The sequence below is a fragment of the Oncorhynchus gorbuscha genome, linkage group LG10 (genome assembly GCF_021184085.1).
Source record: "Oncorhynchus gorbuscha isolate QuinsamMale2020 ecotype Even-year linkage group LG10, OgorEven_v1.0, whole genome shotgun sequence".
In the NCBI taxonomy this organism is placed as follows: domain Eukaryota; kingdom Metazoa; phylum Chordata; class Actinopteri; order Salmoniformes; family Salmonidae; genus Oncorhynchus; species Oncorhynchus gorbuscha.
The window spans coordinates 46,565,014-46,586,034 of NC_060182.1; the positions used below are offsets into that span (position 1 = coordinate 46,565,014).

At 42.9% G+C, this 21,021-nt stretch overlaps 1 protein-coding gene across 5 annotated transcripts in view; it reads left to right on the top strand.

Moving 5' to 3' along the window:
- Positions 1–20,763, top strand: part of LOC124046187 (DENN domain-containing protein 2D-like) — a 34,500-nt gene extending 13,737 nt beyond the window's left edge. The window contains exons 2-15 of one of the 5 annotated variants that reach the window (XM_046366291.1): positions 1,489–1,510; positions 1,793–1,852; positions 2,470–2,568; positions 8,708–8,877; positions 10,423–10,535; positions 10,639–10,708; positions 10,817–10,894; positions 11,374–11,514; positions 14,827–14,975; positions 15,112–15,283; positions 15,847–15,897; positions 17,875–17,956; positions 18,852–19,097; positions 19,292–20,763. In XM_046366291.1, the coding sequence (XP_046222247.1) occupies positions 2,532–2,568; positions 8,708–8,877; positions 10,423–10,535; positions 10,639–10,708; positions 10,817–10,894; positions 11,374–11,514; positions 14,827–14,975; positions 15,112–15,283; positions 15,847–15,897; positions 17,875–17,956; positions 18,852–19,097; positions 19,292–19,362 (1,380 nt within the window). In that variant the 5' untranslated portion in view covers positions 1,489–1,510; positions 1,793–1,852; positions 2,470–2,531 and the 3' untranslated portion in view covers positions 19,363–20,763. The remainder of the gene's footprint in view (positions 1–1,488; positions 1,511–1,792; positions 1,853–2,469; positions 2,569–8,707; positions 8,878–10,422; positions 10,536–10,638; positions 10,709–10,816; positions 10,895–11,373; positions 11,515–14,826; positions 14,976–15,111; positions 15,284–15,846; positions 15,898–17,874; positions 17,957–18,851; positions 19,098–19,291) is intronic. The other 4 variants (XM_046366292.1, XM_046366290.1, XM_046366293.1 and 1 more) reach the window with 4 other exon arrangements.
- Positions 20,764–21,021: the final 258 nt, after the last annotated feature.

The window sequence follows — 21,021 nt, forward strand, 5'->3', positions numbered from 1 at the left end:
TTGAGAAACTTTTGTTATTGACCAAATACTTATTTTCCACCATAATTTGCAAATAAATTCATTAAAAATCCTACAATGTGACTTTCTGGATTTTTTTTGCTTCTCATTTTGTCTGTCATAGTTGAAGTGTACTTATGATGAAAATTACAGGCCTCTCTCATCTTTTTAAGTGGGAGAACTTGAACAATTGGTGGCTGACTAAATACTGTTTTGCCCCACTGTATATAGCTGAAATGAGGTATGGCATAACTCAGATCTTGACTATTTTCACAACTTTTGGGCGATTTGAAAAGTAAATGGACACCCTTTCAAATGAGTGGATTCTTTTATTTCAGCCACACCCATTGCTGACAGATATATGAAGTTGAACACACAGCCATGCAATCGCCATAGACAAACTTTGGTAGTATAATGACCTTTTTTTGTGATAGGGAGGGGCTTGGTGTGTATGTAACCGTAGAGAAAGAGGTTTCACTCTCGCCAAAGTAAACCCAATACGTTTCTATGCGCTTATTTTGAACCTAAGCTTGCCGCCTGCCTTCCCTCCATTGGGACAATGACTCCTATTGTTACACCATGCCCAAACCGGATGGGTACGCCATCGTGTGCAAATTGATTTTTGTCCCCCCACACCAAACGCAATCATGACACTCAGGTTGAAATATCAAAAACAAACTCTGAACCAATTATATTAATTTGGGGACAGGATGAAAATCATTAAAGATTTATGGCAATTTAGCTTGCTAGCTTGCAGTTGCTAGCTAATTAGTTCTATTGAGCTAGCTTGCTGTTGCTTGCTAATTTATCCTGGGATATAAACGTTGAGTTATTTTACCTGAAATGCACCAAGTCCTCTACGCTGTCAATTAATCCACATAAAAATGGTCAACCAAATTGTTCCTAGTTATTTCCTCCTTCCAGTCTTACTTATTTTACATTTGGATTTGATATGGCGATTGGCATCGAGCTTTCATAAGGTGTATTACCACGACCGACCTCAGTTCATCTTTCAATCACCCACGTGGGTATAACCAATGAGGAGATGGCACGCGGGTATCTGCTTCTGAGGAGATGGGAGAGGCAGGACTTGCACCGCGTTCACCGTCACAAATAGAACTGACTTCTATTTTAGCGCTTGGCAACGCAGACGCTTGTTGGAGCACGTGAACCGTGTGGGTGCAATAATTGAATAACATTGCATGTGTAAATTTAATATGTGGACGCAAGCATTGCATGAGCATCTTGTCATTTTATACTGATCTCTGGTGTAACTGGGAAGGTGCACAGCACAGGAAGAGCAAACGAGATGAAAAAGACATGAGAACAATCGGACAAACGCTCATCAAAATGAAAAATCCCCAAAAACTTGATTCTGCGTTACAGGCATTTGGAATAATGTGCAAAAACATACATTTGAAATGAATCAAAATCGATATATTTCCCAGCCCTAGCTGAACTGTGCATGTTTTTGTCCTTTTGTTTCCACAGTGCTGGTCTGTAAACCGTAATGGTGAGCATGGAAATAAAATTGGACACATGTTCAATCAGTTTGGTTGACTGCAACACCGTAGTGTCTGTTAATGGTTGAACTATTACACACACACACACTAGGTAATGTCATTGGTGGACAATTTATCAACTGGCAAACCATGTGGTCATTTTGTCCATAAGCCAACCTATGTATTGCTCTGGACAGTTTTGTTGGTTCAGTATGTTTCAATAAGGTGGAACCTCTGGCATTGTGGGAACTTTATGACAAACCCGTTTCACAGAATGACTTTCCCCTGAACAGGTGAGCAACCTCAAGGTGCTGCCAATGGGCAAGAGAAAGACGCCCCATCATGCGACCTCTGTGAGTAGTAACAGTAGGCCTTATTGGGCACAGTACACATTTTTCACTTTGACTTTAGCTCTAGGAGTGTGTTCCATGGCTTTGTTTGGTCCAGGCGGCTTGTAACCGTAAAAGCATACTGTTAACCAAATAAAGGTGTCAAAAGTTTAAAGGGAAAATACACACATTAGAGATGTAATGATAACGCTCCACAGGTGCCTCCAGTGTTTTCTTGTTTGAGCGTAGATTAGTTCGCTGATGACTAACCTATGAGCAAGGTCGGAGCACAGAATTGCAATATTCTACTTAGGCTGTTTCCATTGTTGTACATTTTATGATTTCACATTGTTTGAAGTCACAGGGTCCTTGTTTTAGTCTGGTCAATCCGAAGGCAGATGAATGTGAGGTTTAGGTGCCAAAGCTCCTGTAACAGGGTACCGCATTGGTCATGTTCAATAGGGCACTCCAAATATAAATATATATATATTTTTTTACACGTTTTGCAACAGCAAAATAAGTGTTTCTTATTAGACAAGTCCACCTAGTCCCTCCCGGTTTGAGTTAATTTAGTTCCGTTTGGTAACATGACCCTTGTGTAGGAGTTACTAATCATCTGTTGGTCCGGTGGTCCCTTCTAGGCACTGTCCAGCCTAGTGAGGATGAGGAGGTTGAGAGAGGTGCCCTCAAGAGGCTCAACACAATGTGGTCTTCATTCCGGGCCAAGCTCAACAGAGATCGTGAGTATAAGGCCTTAAAACGCTCCATGGAAACGTCTCATAACATTAAAAAAAAACGTTTTGTTTTCTATGAAGTACTTCCTATTTCTCACACACACAATAGTTTTTTCTGCGTAGCCAGGACCATGATTTGGTCAGTATCCTAATGATTCCCGTGATGCAAGTGTCTGCCCAGGCCCTAGGCCTATTGCGGTGGGGCCTGCAGCTGTGATGAGTGAGCCACTCTCTATCCCTCTCCCCTGATGTGCGCTCCAAATAAAGGCTTCTGATAGTATAACGTTTCAAAATCCAATTGCGGCTAAAACACAGCTTTGGAAGCAACTGTCGTTAAAACGACTTTCTGTGGGTATCATTTGTTTTCCTCAACTCTTAATATTAAGTTCAATAGCAATTATCTTACAACATAAATATTTGATATGGCTTTGAGATACGGAGCGCGCGACATGGGCATCAGCCACTGTGAGTGGATGGGGTAGTAGGCTACAACAACAAAAAATTCAGGACATTCAATTTACTGTTAGATTAATACATAACTTTTTCAGTTGATGGAACCAGCACATGATTTGCTGCTGTACAGCAATAATGACCTGACCTGTGTCCCATAATGTATCTGTATTCCAAACCAGGCTAATAATGACTAGCCATCTTGTTAAATTAGCATGCGCTTGCAGGGCTTGACATTCAGGTAAATTTGCCAGTGGCACACCAGGCCAGTGCCAACACAAAGTCCTGCTGGGCATTAAGAAGATAGATACACGGGGTCATATCAAACTGTACCTCTAGTATTTTCTGTGCAGCAGTATGTACAGATTGCCAGAATCTGGCAATCTCCCTACAGCTCCAAAATACATGCATATAGTGCAATACATGCATCTTTTACAGTTAGGAGACATATCTGTTTTCATTCTATGGAGTCTCAAAGGAGTATAATAAAATTTGTACAAAAATGTGTAATTAGATTCATTCATTTTTACACTGGTAGAGGAGCAGTATACCCTGTCGCAAACCTCCGCCCATAACTCATCACTGATAGTCAGACCAAGGTCCTTTTCCCAGATTATTTTCAAAGGAGTAAAGGAGGAGCTTCCTTTCTCAGAAAGGAGTCTATAGATGTAAGATATTTTGCCTTTAATGGATTGTGCTGTGACAAGAAGGGTTTCAACTTCATTCAACTGAGTTCTAAACCTCCTCTTGGAGGTAAATGAGGAAATGACATGTCTAATTTGAAGATATTTTAAAAAAAAAAATGGGATCTTGGCACATCGAATTCACTGCAGAGCTCTTGAAATGATTTCAGTGTAGTGGTTTTCTGATGAAATAGGTCTGAAAAGGTCCTGATTCCTAGAGTATGCCAAAGATTAAAGTTGGCATCCCTCAGGGCTTTTGGCAAGTCTGGGTTGCCTACTATAGGCGAGTGAGAACATATTTGGGAGGAAATGCCCAGGTATTTCTTAGTCCCTCCACGCTAGTAGGGTGCTGTAAATCGCAAAGGTTTTGGCTATGTTGCCCACTTCACTAAAGTTATTAATGAATATAATTGAGCTTAAGGGCAATGAACCACAGGATTGGGCTTCTATCTGAATCCACGTTGACTCTTGTCTGCACTATTGTAAAGTGACTGTTCCACTGGATGTCATAAGGTGAATGCACCAATTTGTAAGTCGCTCTGGATAAGAGCGTCTGCTAAATGACTTAAATGTAAAATGTAAATGTAATGTTAGCATGTTGCGGATTTGGGCAGACCAGTAGTACAATTGAAGGGAGGCAAGACCAGGTTTTGATAAAGTGGAAAACTTTTTTATTGCCCCATATAAATTTGGTGATGCTTTGGTTAGTTGTTTTGAAGAAGGAAACTGGGAGATAGTATGGGAGCATCTGAAATAAATAGTTCAGTCTAGGGAGGACGTTCATACGGATTACATTAATTCTTCCTACTAAGCTAATTGGGAGGGAGATCCAGGTTTGGAGATCGTTCTTGATTCGATCCAGGAGTGGAAGATCATTTTCCTTAAAAAGGCTATTCAGATCTGGTGTTATGAAGATCCCGAGGTATTGAAACCCCTGTGTTTTCCATTGGAAAGGACAAAGTGTCTTCATAGAGCTGGTGAGTGTAATATTGAGAGGGCAGACAGTGGATTTGTTAAAATTGATCTTATAACCTGAAAACGTACCATACTGAGCAACTGTGTCTAAAATGAGAGGGAGGGATTTCTCAGGGTTGGATATGTAGAGCAAGACATCATCCGCGTAAAGCGAAATCTTGTGCTGCAGGCCGCCTGCAGAAACACCCATAATAATAAGGATTGCTCCTTATCAGCTCTGCCAGAGGCTCCGCCCCCAACAAGTAGAGCAGCGGGGACAGCGAGCACCCTTGTCTTGTGCCCCGTTCCAGAGGGAATCTGTCAGAGTTCAGTCCATTAGTAGTCACCATGGCATTTGGATGAGAGTATAGTGATTTGATCCATTTAATAAAATTTGGGCCCATATTGAACTTTTCTAAGACTGAAAACAGAAAGCTCCACTCCATCCTGTCAAATGCCTTCTCAGCATCCAGTGAAGCCAGCAGGACAGGGGTCTTTTGTGCGTTTACTTGATCAATAATATCAAAAAGACGGCGAATGTTATCAGAAGAGTATCTGTCTCTAATAAATCCAGTTTGGTCCGCTTTTATTATTTTGGGAAGAAGAGTGTTTAGTCTTTTGGTGAGCAATTTGGTAATTATTTTATAGTCGAAATCCAACAAGCTTATGGGCCGGAAGGACGAGCAGGATAGGGGGTCCTTGTCCTTGTTTAGCAACACTGTAATGTGCATTGAGTCTGGGAGAACTCCGTTTTTGCAAAAATCCTCCAGCATTGGCATGAAGATAGGGCTGAGCTGGGGCCAAAAGGCTTTGTAGAACTCTCTGGGGAATCCATCTGGGCCTGGGGACTTATTAGGTGGCATGGAGGTAATTGCCTCCAGGATCTCCTTAGGAGTGAAGGGGGAGTTGAGATCTTCCTGGTCGGTCTCTAGTTTGCAGTAAAAATCATGAAAAGTTAAATGGATCTTTTTTTGGGTCATATGTGACCTCGTCCTCTGCTGTTCAGATAGCCATGATTGTACGCTCTGACTGCTCCTTTTTTAATTGGTAAGCAAGCAATCTACTGGGCCTATTGCTATACTCATGGTATTTCTGTTTAGTAAAGAGAACTTTTTTTATCTCCCGAGTGTAGTCCAAATTCAGTTTGGCTTTGGATGCTTTAAGATGACTCCAGGAGGTGCTGTCTAGGGATTGTTTATGTATTTTTTTCACAGCATTCCAGCTCCCTCTCAAGATCTAGCCTGTGTGCTTCCATTGCTTTTTTCTTAGAAGAAGCATATGCAATTTAGATGACCTCTTAGTGTGGCTTTAGCAGCGTCCCACATTGTGGCCGGAGAAACAGGAGAATCTTTATTGTCTTGTGTGTAGTTGTCTATCTATGTAGTTACCAATGTATGGAACTCGTCATTTGATAGCATGGAGGTGTTGAATTTCCAGCTCTTTGACCTCAATGTTTTTGCAGAGGTCAAAGCGGAGGTGGACAAAGGCGTGATCTGAAAGTGCTATGGGTCCGATTGTACAAGTGGCTGAATTTATGAAACTCTTTGGGATAAAAATGTAATCTATACGGAAGTAGGTGTTATGGACATTAGAGTAGTATGTATAGTCCATAGATATCTGGAGAGAGACTAATAGCTCATCTATCAGTCCCATCTCTTTAGTAAGAGAGTTCAACATCTTTGCAGATCTAGGATTTGTGGTGGGGACTTGAGATGATTTGTCTAGGGTTGGGTTAAGGGTACAATTAAAATCTCCGGCCACCACACCAAAGGAGACACAATGCTCATTGAACAGGGTTATAATTTTTGACATGGAGGCAGGAGTATCTGTGTTAGGGGCGTATATGTTTAATATAGTAATTGGTTGACCATATAGTGACCCAGTTATCAAAATAAATCTCCCCTCCGGATCAGATATGTTTTTGTCTATTATGAATGGGACATTTTTATGGATAAGTATGGCTGTGCCTCTACTGTTTGATTTGAAAGATGAGAAATACACCTGTCCCACCCAAGCTCTGCGGAGTTTGGCATGTTCAGCATCACAGAGGTGTGTCTCTTGTAATAGCGCAATGTCTGCTTTTTCCTTTTTTTGAGCACATAGTATCTTTCGTTTTATTGCATGCCCTAGACCATGGCAGTTCCATGTCAATAGATTTAAGGTACTAGTCATCGTCATCGAGCAGTAATCAAACTTTAGTGCAAGTCATCGCTGGGTAAAAGTGGATAGTAATTACAGCTGCGTTCACATAAAAGGAAAATAAATGGTGTAGATAAAATAACAATCTCTGAACACCCCAGCCGAGTTCCCAAACAACTCGACACATCCCGTTGGATCTATTGCCCCCCCGCTCAGTCTCAATTCTGTGTTCCGAATAAAACAAAAACCGGGAACAGTTAGCAACGCACAACGTCTCCCTCTCCCCACCAAAGAAATGCCTCATCCTCTCCACCCCGCATTGAGTAAATAACACAGTAGCCCTCGTCCAGACCACAGTAAAAGAGGGGAGAAAAATAAAATCAATAGCCCAGCCTACATATACCTCCCCCAAGGGACCTAGGGAACCCCAGGTAATAATAGCAACAACAAAAAAACAGGGAAATAAAAGTAGGCTGAAACATTAGTAGGCCTAGGTTAGGCTATACAGCCCATCCCTCTCAGTTAAAGGAAAATAAATATAAATTGGATGGCTATAATGACATTTAGGGGGTGGGTCTCTGGATATCGGTTATATGTCGTCTTACCTCCTTTAGTAATGGCATTAATCGCATTTAGTATTTGGTCTGTTTCTCATTGGCCAGGATTGTCTTTCAAAAAACGTTTTGCCTCTTCGGGAGTTTTGAAGAGTCGCAAGGCTCCTTGGTGAAGAATCCTGAGCTCGTTTGGGTATTTGAATCCCCTGAAGATGCCTCGGTCAATGGAGTATTTCTTCACTTCGTCAAATTCTCGGCGCTTTCGGCGTATTCCAGCTGACAGGTACTGGTGTAAAGCGAGTTTGGCGTTTCCCACTGTGATTGTGTTGTTTTTCGCCGCCTGTAGGACTCGTTCCTTGACGGTGAATCTCAGGAAACGTATGGTGATTGGGCGCGGTGGTTGTCTGGCTGCTGGTGGGGGCCTCAGTGCTCGGTGAGCTCTCTCAAGTTCTATGGGCCTGTCGGTGGGCAGGTGGAGCCACTCGGGAAGTTTGTCTTGCAGGTAGCGGATCAGTGGCATGTTTCCCTCTTCTTTTTCGCCCAGATTGAATAGAACACAATTATTCCTTCGCCCCCTGTTTTCCAGGTCCTCTGTTTTCTCTTCCAGATGCTCGATTTTCTTTTTAGCATAAGCTATTGTTTCCATGGCATCTGTCAATAAGTTTTCCATGGATAGGATTCGCCCCTCTGCCTCGTCCAGGAGCCCCGCGTTTATGGTTATCTTGTTGTTGATGTCAGGCAAAGCGTTTTCCAGGATTTTCACCTTGCCCCCTATCTTACTGAGCTGAGAGTTAATGGCATCTAATTTGGTGTTTAGTTCTGTACGTTGGGATCTCAACTCAGAAAGGATGTCTTCGACAGAGTGCGAGGTTGGCATTCGTTGTGCCTCGTGGGGGAGCGGGTTCTCTTGCTCCTGGCCAATGGCGCTAGTTTTTTCTGAAGCTAGCTTCTTCTTGGAGGCTTTTTCCGTCGCTAATACTCGAGTCCGGGTAAAAATGTCACCTGTAGTGTCGCCTTTTGTAGCCGCCATGACTTTTTCTTACTAAAGCTAAATGAGTTTGAACTTGGAGTGGAGGTCAGATTAGGAATTGGAAACTACTTGTGCGGAGCTCTTAGTTCATGCGGCCATCTCGTTCAAGGGTCACGTGATCCCCCCCGATGTCCGCATTCTAACCAAAACAGCTCCCAGTTCCAGCAAGCTAGCATACACTTTTCAACATCTTAGTGTTATAAAATCTGGACAAATTAGATTATTAATCAATTCTTATTTAACTATCAAAAACAAAGTGGATAAAAAGACACAACTAAATGTTATGTTACTATATAGAAAGCTTCTGCTTACACAACACAATGTTGTCGCTTCAGAGGTGAAGGAGCCATGTCAGGAGTCTCTGGATTCAGCCCCAGTGGACACCACAGCCAGGGAGCAGCGCTACATGAGCGGCCAATACTTCTTTGAGTACCTGGTGGTGGTCAGCCTCAAGAAGTCCAAAGAGGGGGCCTACGAGCCGCAGATCACCTACCAGTTCCCCAAGGTGAGTCCGCTAGTTGGACACACTGCATGTCTCCCGAAAAGGATATGAAGGAAAAATGTGAAGAAATTAAAAGTGCATTGGAAGTCCTTGAAGATTAAAAGGGAGGTAGGATCAAATAGTTCAGGTAGGCCTTCAGCAAGGAAAGTAGGAGGGTTGCTAAACATCAGACAGGCATCCGGTAGTGGACTAAGTTGTGATAAAACGCAGAGCACTCACAATAACACAGGGAGAGATCTAGTTGATCTTAGAACGCTCATTAGAGTGCATTCAGAAAGTATTCAGACCCCTTGACTATTTCTACATTTTGTTACGTCACAGCCTTATTCTAAAATGGATTAAATCGTTCCCTCCCTTATCAATCTACACACAATACCCCATAATGACAAAGCAAAAACAGGTTTTGAGATGTATTAAATAGGTAAATGTATCACATTTACCTAAGTATTCAGACCCTTTACTCAGTCCTTTGTTGAAACACCTTTGGCAGCAGGGGATTGGGGATTGTCACTTGCACAGCTATTTTCAGATATCTCCACAGGTGTTAGATCGGGTTCAAGTCCGGGCTCTGGCTGGGCCACTCAAGGACATTCGGAGACTTGTCCAGAAGCCACTCCTGTGTTGTCTTGGCTGTGTGCATAGGGTGTTGTCCTGTCAGAAGGTGAAACTTTGCCCAGTCTGAGGTCCTGAGCAGTCTGGAACAGGTTTTCATCAAGGGTCTCTCTGTACTTTGCTCAGTCCATCTTTCCCTCTCCTGATGTGTCTCCCTGTCCCTGCCGCTGAAAACTATCCCCACAGGATAATGCTGCCACCACCATTCTTCACCATAGGGATGGTGCCAGGTTTCCTCCAGACGTGACGCTTGGCATTCAGGCCAAAGAGTTTACTCTTGGTTTCATCAGACCAGAGAATATTTTTTTCCTTTAGGTGCCTTTCCATCTGGCCACTTGAACATAAAGGCCTGATTTGGTGGAGTGCTGCAGAGATTGTTGTCCTTCTGGCAGGTTCTCCCAGCTCCACAGAGGAATTGTGGAGCTGTCAGTGACTATCGGGTTCTTGGGCACCTCTCTGACAAAGGCCCTTCTCCCCCAATTTCTTAATTTGGCCAGTTCTTGGTGGTTCCAAACGTCTTCCATTTAAGAATGATGGTCACTGTGTTCTTGGAGACCTTCAATGCTGCAGCCATGTTTTTGGTACCCTTCCCCAGTTCTGTGGGAACTTATATAGACAGGTGTGTGCCTTTCCAAAAAAAAGTCCAATGAATTGAATTTACCACAGGTGGACTCCAATCAAGTTGTAGAAACATCTCAAGGGTGATCAATGGCAACAGGATGCACCTGAGCTCACCTGAGCTCAATTTCTAGTCATAATAAATTGTCTGAATACTTATGTAAATGAGGTAGTTAAAATGTAAAAAAATAGAATAAATTCTTTGTTTTCGCTTTTTCATTATGGAGTGTTGTGTAGATTGAGGAAAAGGCTGTAACATAACAAAGTGGAAAAAGGGAAGGGGTCTGAATACTTACACTCTCTCTCACTCTCACTCAGAGGGATGGGATGGTGAGATTCCAAAGAGAGGAGGAAGAAAAGACCCTGAAGGCCATCACACTCTTCTGTTTCCCTGAGGGGATCAGCTGGGCCCCCCTAACAGAGTACCACAGGTAACGCTGCACCTGATATGAATGTCCTTTATTTTTTCATAGTGGGAAAGCTGGGTGTGTTGTTGATAATGAAATATAAATGCTCTTTCACACATTTCTCTAGTGAGACATTCTCCTTTGTCTTGACTGAGATCGATGGCAGTAGAAGGAATGGATACTGCAGAAGGCTACTGGTAAGTTTCACTTTGGTTTTTCACTTCAGATGCTCTAACTTAAGATTTATTATAGTGTGACAAATGTCTCCTTATTCCTCTGTCTGTTTCTCCATTGTTCTCGCCTAGCCCCACGGCAACGGAGCTCGCCCCCCTGAGGCCTTCTGCATCATTAGCAGGCTGGCTTGTTTCGGACTCTTCTCCAAGGTAACACGCTCGAAGGTTATTGGCTTTCGGCTGTCAACAATCAGTGTTTTGCACAGAGACTGCAGCATGGATGAGTTGAACTGGGCAGAACCCTGGGTGTAACGATGCTTACTCAGATTTCACCATTAAAGGGATATAGGCCACTTTTTTTTTGTGTTTTTGAACTGATACAATCAATTTACATACACATAATTCACTCTTTTTCAGTGGTGCCCCAAATCTTTTGACATGAATATTGACACACACCACCACTACACTATCACTTAGGCTAGTGGGAATACTAAGCCCCAACATTTACTTCATCGTATACTTATTTCTGCTGCACCATTCATTGTGGTTTCTGTTGGTTTTGTGAAGGGCTTGAAAGTTCACCCACTGAAATGTGTGTGTGGGGGGGGGGGGGGTGTAATTGTTATTATTCCAGTGGTGCACAATGACGATGTCTGAGTTGGAATATTCCTGTCGGTCTTCTGGTGCAGATCTTTGACGAGGTGCAGAAGCGACACCAGATCTCCATGGCGATGATTTACCCGTTCATGCAGAGCCTTAGGGAGGCAGCGTTCCCCGCCCCAGGCAACACTGTCAAGATCAAGAGCTTCGTTCCTGACAAGGGTACCGAGGTTAGCACCCTGACTTAGCCACATTACTAAGTTAGTATAGCACAAGACGATTTCGACAACTACCATCTCGGATTGTGTTGAAAGAATTTCTTTAGTTAGAAACCGACGATTAGCATTCCTGAAACATTACTTTGTTGAAATATCATTTGATCTCTAGCATTCAATTCGGACCATAATTATTTCTAACAATGAGTATGAGGAATCCAATGATATGCTCAAAAGCCACTGACGGAGCACCTACACGCCAATCCCACCCCAACAACCAGCCAGTATGCAGTATCATTTCTCTGTCTGACCATGGAGCTGAGGCTTGAACTATTGCTTCTTTATACTATTTAATGTTATTCCCTGTGAAAGTGAGGATTTATTTTCACCTGATTGAAGTCGCTTTCATTAGTTACCATAAATTAGTGTGAAAGTACCAGATTTTACCCGCTACATGTCGCTCTTCCTGCTACTGTCAAGGCCATTTATCAATTATTCTGGTCTCTTTATTCATTTCAATCGCAACATTTTCTTTGCAACCTTGGGTAGAAAACCAATAGCTTTTTGCTGATTATGAAAATAAATTGTGTGGTCATTATCACAATTCAAGCCAGTCCTCCATGAAAGCAATTCAGTTTGTCCTTCTCTTAGGTTTAATCTGTGTCCAGGAAATGGACACTGTGTGGTTTATTCTCTTCAAAAAAGGTCTGGATTAGTTAGACCATTCCTGGTTTAAAGCAAACATTTAGGCCACAGCAGTTCTAATGGCTTCAATGGTAAACGTCCCGAACACACTGTCTGGTGTTGGGTTTAATGGTAAATATCACTAATCATTCTACATATAAAGATGTTTTCTAGTAATTGTATTGAAAAACATATGACTGCCACGCAATGGTTTAGAATTGTATTTTATTGTCACAACATTTTAATCATAGCCAATTTCTCCATCAAAGTTTTGGGCATGTAGGAAAAGTCTTCATATGAGCTATTCCAAGTTCTCTCACGTCACCCCGCTCCTCCGCTCTCTCCACTGGCTTCCAGTTGAATCTCGCATCCGCTACAAGACCATGGTGCTTGCCTACGGAGCTGTGAGGGGAACGGCACCTCAGTACCTCCAGGCTCTGATCAGGCCCTACACCCAAATAAGGGCACTGCGTTCATCCACCTCTGGCCTGCTCGCCTCCCTACCATTGAGGAAGTACAGTTCCCGCTCAGCCCAGTCAAAACTGTTCGCTGCTCTGGCTCCCCAATGGTGGAACAAACTCCCCCCCCTTAAAATATGTAGATGCACTATTGTAAAGTGGCTGTTCCACTGGATGTCATAAGGTGAATGCACCAATTTGTAAGTCGCTCTGGATAAGAGCGTCTGCTAAATGACTTAAATGTAAATGTAAATGTAGAAGTGCACCATAGGGATAATCTCAAATATAGGGATAGCCCTCAGAGAGCTGCCATTTGTTGGACAATTCCAGTAGAGTCAGGTTGAAGCATTACGTTTCTAAGAGAAGGACTTGCTTTCAGGAGAATGTGTAAATGGGTGTGGCAGGAGCAGGAACAGCAGCATCTAGTGGGCAAAACCTGGGGGCGTATTCATTACGCCGATTCTGTTTCTTAAGCTGAACAGGGAGGGGCCTACCTGAATCTGTCCAATATAAACTCTTGTTTTGCTCTGTTTACTTCCGTTTGGTTCTTAAACGGTGAACGTGTCCATAATGGATACACTCCTGGTGCTTTCACACTATTTTATGATAAATAATGCAAACGACATCAATGGCTAATTTCTCTGAACAGGGGAAAAAAAACATCAGAATCACAGGGAATACATTGAATGGGTGAGGAAGCAAAACTCCAAGCCGCAGCTCCGTACTACTTCTCAGATATAGAGAACTGATACTGGTTGTTGGGGTGGGGTTTAGGAGGTCCATGTGTGACTGACTATTTTATTGGATTCATCATGTCTACCCAATGGTAGGATAATGTTCGGGCCAAATTGTATGTTGGGCACTATATTTGTTGAATATTGTGAGAGTCCTATAAAAGGGCCAAATTGGGTGCAATCAATTTATGGCTTGCTGACATGACATGGAACAACTCCATGGTCTTCCTTGAGAATTGGGTGGTATTCATTAGGGCACATCATAACAAAACATTAGGATGATGGGAATAATTGGTTGTAATGAAAACTTTTGGAACTGTGTATTCTGGTTGAGAAATGTCCACATTGATTGGTGATGAGCAATATGGTGGAAACATACTCCGGCCCCGTCACCAATCTGATCATCCAGGCCAGGAGAAAAGAGATTCTGGATGAGGGGTACTCCTCTTCCAAGCTACAGGAAGTCAAAATAAAGCACACAGCTAGAGATCTAGGAGACACAACGCTAACAAGATGCACAAAGCCAGTTGGACGGACACACACACACAGCTAGTGAAAAAGGAGACCATGCCAGCAGGTGGAGATGCATTAACTGAAAAGAGAAGGAAATCCATTTAGCCTGGGATAATGCTGATAAGAAAAGAGATGCACTAGGGCAGAGGTGACACACACAGCCAACGTGACAATAGGAACGTCAATGTCTGCAAGAATAGTGGACATTTGTGTGTACACATTCCACAGTGTGTATGTATAGTCATTTGCATTCATTTTGGATAACCCCAAGTTACTGCTCTGGCACCATTGGGGAAAGTGTGGTGTATATGACTGGTTAAAGAAAACATCTGTGTCTACACACACACACACAGCACTGATGTGTGTGTGTGTGGTGCTGTGTCTGAACCTGCCCTCTTACTCAATGTTCTCCCAGGGCTAAAATCCCAGTAACACCAATCCCATCCTGCAACATTCCATCTTTCAGGTCCTTTTTTCCACAATTAACCCCCACACACACTCTAGTTGTTGCTGTATTGTGTCTGTACGTTTAGGTGTGATTACTTTAGTAAACTGCTATATATTTCAGCAAGTACACTCATGAAGAATTGAGGCTGAACTATGCCTCAGAAAAATCAACTGTGCCGCAGTTTGGCTGGGACATGCTTTCAATGGGACTATTGTAGTTAATTAGGAGGTTACCCCGACTAGGATTCAAACCCTGTCCCCATTGACTGCCATTCCAAAATCTTTGCCATTATACCAAGAGTTAAGCCATGCTTATCAACAGGCTGAACTATCTTGAGGTAAAGTTGTTCCCCGCTTGCTCGCATTACAAAAAAACAAAAAAAAAATCCATTAAACAATAAATCAACTTTATTACCTTACTGTATGTAACATGTCGGTGACGGTGGGGACATTTACTGTATATAACAATAAGAATTGATTGTCTCCTCCAGATCATCAGTCTGACGCGTCCGTTGGACTCGTGGCTGGAGCACGTGGACTTCCGCACGCTCTTCCGTTGCTTGACCAATGAGGAGGTGGTGCTGGTGTTCGCTGCCGCCGTTATGGAGCGACGCATTGTCTTCATAGCCGTCGAGCTCAGGTACTGCGCGCACACACACCATTATTTTTGTGGTCTCCGACACGCATGCGTCAACTTCATCAATTGAGAGCTTAACTACTTCACACAGTGACACACACACACACACACACACTGAATAAGTCTGACCCCTCCACAGCACCCTGTCCCAGGTGATCCACGCTGTGGCCGCCCTCCTCTATCCCTTCACCTGGCAACACACTTTCATCTCCATAGTCCCTGAGATCCTCATCGACGTTGTTATGGCCCCCACCCCCTACCTGCTGGGAGTGCAGAAGCGGCTAATGGATCAGGTCAGGGACCAGACCGACGTGAGTCACCCCCCCTCCCTCCCCATTAGCCTTGGACACCCTGATCATGTACATTCCGAAAGCCATGGGAACCGGCCGGCAGGAAGACTCTAAACAGGGGTAAAGTACGGTAGAGACTTTGAATAATAGAAGGATGGCCCCCTGAGGCTACAGCAGTGTTAGCACCAGAGAAACGTTAAGGATTAGAGCTGCTAATGTGGGCCTTTCAGAAGCAACCCATTACCCATTGGATAGGTATAAGCAATATGGCAAAGTCTGCTAGCCTCTCTGTTAAAGCGCAGGAACTTCCAAGGAGGTAGGGGCTAAGGGGTTGTTCCTGGATCAGAGCCACGGTCTATCTCAATTAATCTTTCCTTGCCACCTCAACATGTTGGAAGAGGTCAAAGGTTCCCTCCCCTCAGACCTTCTCCAATGCATTCTGATGAGTTGAAGATGCGAAGAATCAAGGCTAGATGATTTGAGAGAGCCCCTGAATGACTGGATGGAAAGTTTGGGAGTCTAGTTGTAATGGTAATGGATTGGTGTTGAAATAGTAATTCTAGGCTCTGTTCTCCCTAACACAGCTCCTTGTGGTGGACTTGTCAGAGGATCGGAAGGACACTTTCCTAGTTCAAGTAAGTGTCTGAAATATCTGTCCTGTGTTGTCTGAAGAGTGGAACGAATGGCCTACGTTTACAGACACAATTAAGTATCACATTTACTTGAACGCATGCTTTTGAATTGAAATTATTTTTTTCACTGTTTTGCACTTGCCTAGTGTTTTTTTCATAGTGTTTTGCACTATGCAAAAATCGCTCCAAAATTTCCAGGTTGCTAAAATTCTAATATTTTTCCTAATTTCAGTTTGACAAGACAAGCAAGTATAGTGTAGAGCAGGAATGGGCAACTGGCGGGGCCCCTCTTTTGAAGGCCCTCATATACAGTACCAGTCAAAAGTTTGACACCGACTCATTACAGAGTTTCTTTATTTTTACTCTTTTCTACATTGTAGAATAATAATGAAGACATCAAAACTATGAAATAACAAATGGAATCATGTAGTAACCAAAAATGTGTTAAACAAATCCAAATATATTTTATATTTGAGATTCTTCAAAGTAGCCACCCTTTGCCTTGATGACAGCTTTGCACACTCTTGGCATTCTCTCAACCAGATTCATGAGGTAGTCACCTAGAATTTGTGTAATTTCTTCTTATAGGGCAGCAAAGAAACCACTAAAGGACACCAATAAGAAGAAGATATTTGCTTGGGCCAAGAAACTCGAGCAATGGACCTTAGACCGGTGGAAATCTGTCCTTTGGTCGGAGTCTCATTTTGAGATTTTTGGTTCCAACCGCCGTGTCTTTTTGAGATGTAGAGTAGATAAGCGGATCTCTGCATGTGTGGTTCCCACCGTAAAGCATGGAGGGGGAGGTGTGATGGGGTGCTTTGATGGTGACACTGTCGGTGATTTATTTACAATTCAAGGCACACTTAACCAGCATTGCTACCACAGCATTTTACAGCGATACACCATCCCATCTGGTTTTCAATTAGTCCCACTATCATTTTATTTTCAACAGGACAATGACACAAAACACACCTCCAGGCTGTGTAAGGGCTATTTGACCAAGTAGGAGAGTGATGGAATGCTGCATCAGATGACCTGGCCTCCACAATCACCCAACTTCAACCCAAATGAGATGGTTTGAGATGAGTTGGACCGCAGAGAAGGAAAAGCAGCCTACAAGTGCTCAGTATATGTGGGAACTCCAAGACTGTTGAAAAATCATTCCAGGTGAAGCTGGTTAAGAGAATGCCAAGAGTGTGCAAAGGGTTGCTACTTTGAAGAATCTCAAATTTAAAATGTATTTTGATATAACACATTTTTGGTTAATACATGATTTCATGTGTTATTTCATAGTTTTGATGTCTTCACTATTATTTTACAATGTAGAAATAGTGAAAGAAGAACCGACTCAGTCAAGGGTTTGAGTCAATGTTTTACTGGTACTGTATATATATATATATTTTTTTTAACTTGGTGGGGTCTTCACTGACTGTTGCAAGTTAGAATAGAATGCACAGGGTGCAATTTTGAAACTTGGTTGTGCATCAGCATTTTTTTTGTTTTTGTTAGACAGTCTTACTCAGATTTCATATTCAAAACGGCAAACATTTCTCTCTACCCTTGGCAAAATGTATTCAATGGTAGGAAATTGGCTGTAAAACAGCTAATTTTCTTTATGCCCCATGGCAAAATGTGTAGAATTGCATGATATTAACTCTAAAACAAAAATAAATGATCCGCTTTCGAATATATTTTCAATGACCAAAAATATTGTATATTCAGCTGTTTGAAGCTGGTGTACAAAACCGACAAGTAAAAGACACAAACAAAACTTAAGAACGGGAAGCATAGAAATAACACACACAGAACCGATTTACAGCTTCCTAGACTTACTTTCAATGAGCGACAGATCTATAACTCACATTTCTATGTGACTTTGGTCAGGTCGCCCAAAAAGTTACATACTGCAGCTTTAAAACTATGCGGGGGATGTATTTTTTGCTTTGACATACCATTGAATACAGTTCCTCTGTTTCATAGATCGGGGATGAGAAGTCTATTCTGCCCCCTAAGCTTCAAGATGAAATACTGCAGGCACTAAGAAACAGGAAAGAAACATCCAGTGAGTATTTTCATATATAAAAAAGCTGATTATCCAAAATGCAAATGATGTGTTGCATGGGGTATTCTTTCACGAAGTCTCCAGAGATTATCGCACTTTTGCACCTGCAGTACCACATCAGGTGTTCAGATAGACATACATTGACACAATTCAAATGTGATATGAATACATGCCTTTTATTAACTGTAACCTCTGAAAATACAGGTTCCTGACAAAATAAATGAAGAACTTGAGTAAATGAGGGACACAAAGTATATTGAAAAGTAGGTGCTTCCACACAGGTGTGGTTCCTGAGTTATTTAAGCAATTTAAACATTCAACGCTTAGGGGTCATGTATAAAAATGTCCAGTTGCCCATTATCTTGGCTAGCATGGCTAGAAGAGCTCTGACTTTTTGAGAGGTCTCAAAGGAGCATAGGGGGTTTAAAGTTGGTTTCAGTCACTAGATCTCAACCCAATTGAACACTCACGGGAGATTCTAGAGTGGCGCTTGAGATGGCGTTTTCCACCACCATCAACAAAACATTAAATTCTGGAATTTCTCATGGACAAATGGAGTTCCAGACACGTGCAGAATCTATGCCAAGGTGCATCGAAGCTTTTCTGGTGGCTCGTGGTGCCCCAACGCCCTATTAAGACACTTTGTCTTTACGTTGGTATATCCTTTATTTTGGCAGTTGCCTGTAGATTGCTTTATGCTTTCTTTGATCTTTTCGAAGTTATGAGAGGTTAAGGACAATTAGCATGTGTCATCATAGTAACACAAACTGGTGGAAGGTCAATGTGATGCCTTACTGTGGTACTGGAGAGCCAGAGTGTTATGGCTCATGAGCACTCTCAAATGACACCTCTCTGAGGAGCCACCTGGACCGTGTGTCTACCATTTCCCCCTCAGCCGTGGAGGAGCTGAACAGCGTGGTCTCGGAAGCCTTCCTGCCCTTCTTCGTGAAGACTGTTGGCCATTTTGATTTGTACGTGACGCGGAACAGCAAGGGCCAGCCAGGGGTGTTCCAGAGCAGAGCCTTCTACAAGACCATCAAGTCCAAGACCACGCGGCACTTTGTCAAGAAGTTCCTCCAGACCCAGATGTTTGACCTGTTTATCCAGGAGGTGGAACAGCAGCCAGGGAGACCTCAGCAAGGTGCTTGTGCGAGGGAGAGTTTATTTAAGTTATACATACTTACATAACCGAACAGTATTTGAAAGATGCTACTTATGTGTTAGAAACCATTTCTGAAGTTGTTAACCGTGGTAATGAAGCCAGCTTGTTCCTGGGGTATATGTTTGCTTATCATAAAGGAGTAAATTAATCATCTACTCTTCTTTTTTTTCCAGGAATTTTCCACAAAAAGATTGTTGAATACCAGGAACAGAAGAAAAAAGAGAAGGCAAAGAAGAGACACTAAGTATGAATACACTGTAAACGAGGCCATGATATCACATTTACATTCGTCATTTAGCAGACGCTATTATCCAGAGCGTCTTAGTTTGTGCATTCATCTTAAGATATATGTGGTTGTCCCACCTAGCCATCTCTGTCATAGTAAGTGCATTATAGTAGCCATCAGCCAAGTCAGTGGTAGTATGGGGGTGGGGGATCTTTGACTGGGCTTAAAGGGAGGTGGTAGATAGGAGTACTCTGGTTGGGGTGTAGGGTAGAGCATAGCTTAGTGGTAGGGAGGGGCAGTTCCTCTTGCTTCTCCATAGGCAAGTACCATGGTCTTGTAGTGGAGGCAAACTTCAACTGGAAGCCAGTGGCGTGTGCAGGGTGACATGGGTGAACTTGGGAAGGTTGTACATCATGCAGCGTTTGGGACAGGTTGCAGGTGTTTGATGCGGGGAACACAGCCCACAGTGCGTTGCAGTAGTCCAGACAGGAGATGACAAGTGCCTGGATTAGAACCTGCCCCCCTTCCTGCGTGAGGTAGGGTCGTACTCTACGGATGTTGAGTACGACCGAGACACTGCTTGGATGTTTGCAGAGAATGACAGGGTGTTGTCCAGGGTCACGCCAAGATTCTTTGCACTCCGGGCGGGGGACACCGTGGAGTTGTCAACCATGAAAGGAGAGGTCTTGGAGCGGGAAGGCCCTGTTAGGAAGAGCAGCTCCGTCTTGTGGAGGTTGAGCTCGAGGTGATTGTGTGTGTGTATATAAGGCATTTACTGTATATGTGTGATATCTAGATTTTTAGATGTAGATGTAAATATTGGAAGTGAATAGTGTAGTTTATTGTATATAAAAAATAAATGTTTTACTATTGTAATTTGTTTTTCCTATTTTTCTCACAAATTTCAATCTTCTCTCATCGATGAAACTCCAACTGGCTTGAGAGAGGCAAAGGTGGAGTCATGCGTCTTCTGAAACATGACCTGCCTAACCACGTTCCTTAACACCCGCCAGCTTTACTCGGAAGCCAGCCGCGACAGGAGGAAACACCGCCCATCTGGCAACCGGGATCAGTCTGCTGGCACCGGGCCCGCCACAAGAAGTCACTAGAGCGCGATGATCCAAGTAAAGCCCCCCCCTGCCAAACCCTCCCCTAAACCTGACGACGCTGGGCCAATTGTGAGCCGTCCTATGGGACTCCCAGCCACGGCCGGTTGTGGCACAGCCCCTCTGGAGGCCCAGTTTGATTTATTTATCAGTATGTGAGCAAGAGTATGTGTGAGAGGGGTTGGGGTAACAGTGGGTATTTTTAATGTGCTGCTACTGTATAAAATGATACACTGAACAAAAATATAAACGTAACATGTGAAGTGTTGGTCCCATGTTTCATGAGCTGAAATAAATAAACCCTAGGAATGGTCCATACACACAAAGCGTATTTTTGTCAAGTTTTGTGCACAAATATGTTTTACATCCATGTTAGTGAGCATTTCTCCTTTGCCAAGATAATCCATTCACCTGACAGGTGTGGAGTTTAAATAACTCAGTAAAATCTTAAATTGTTTTATATTTTTGTTTAATATAGATGGTTGACAAGACTAGATTCAGAATTAGTGTTGGCTTCAGTCTGTTACCATCTGAACCTGCTACGATCAATTAGATGAAGCAAAAAAAATCT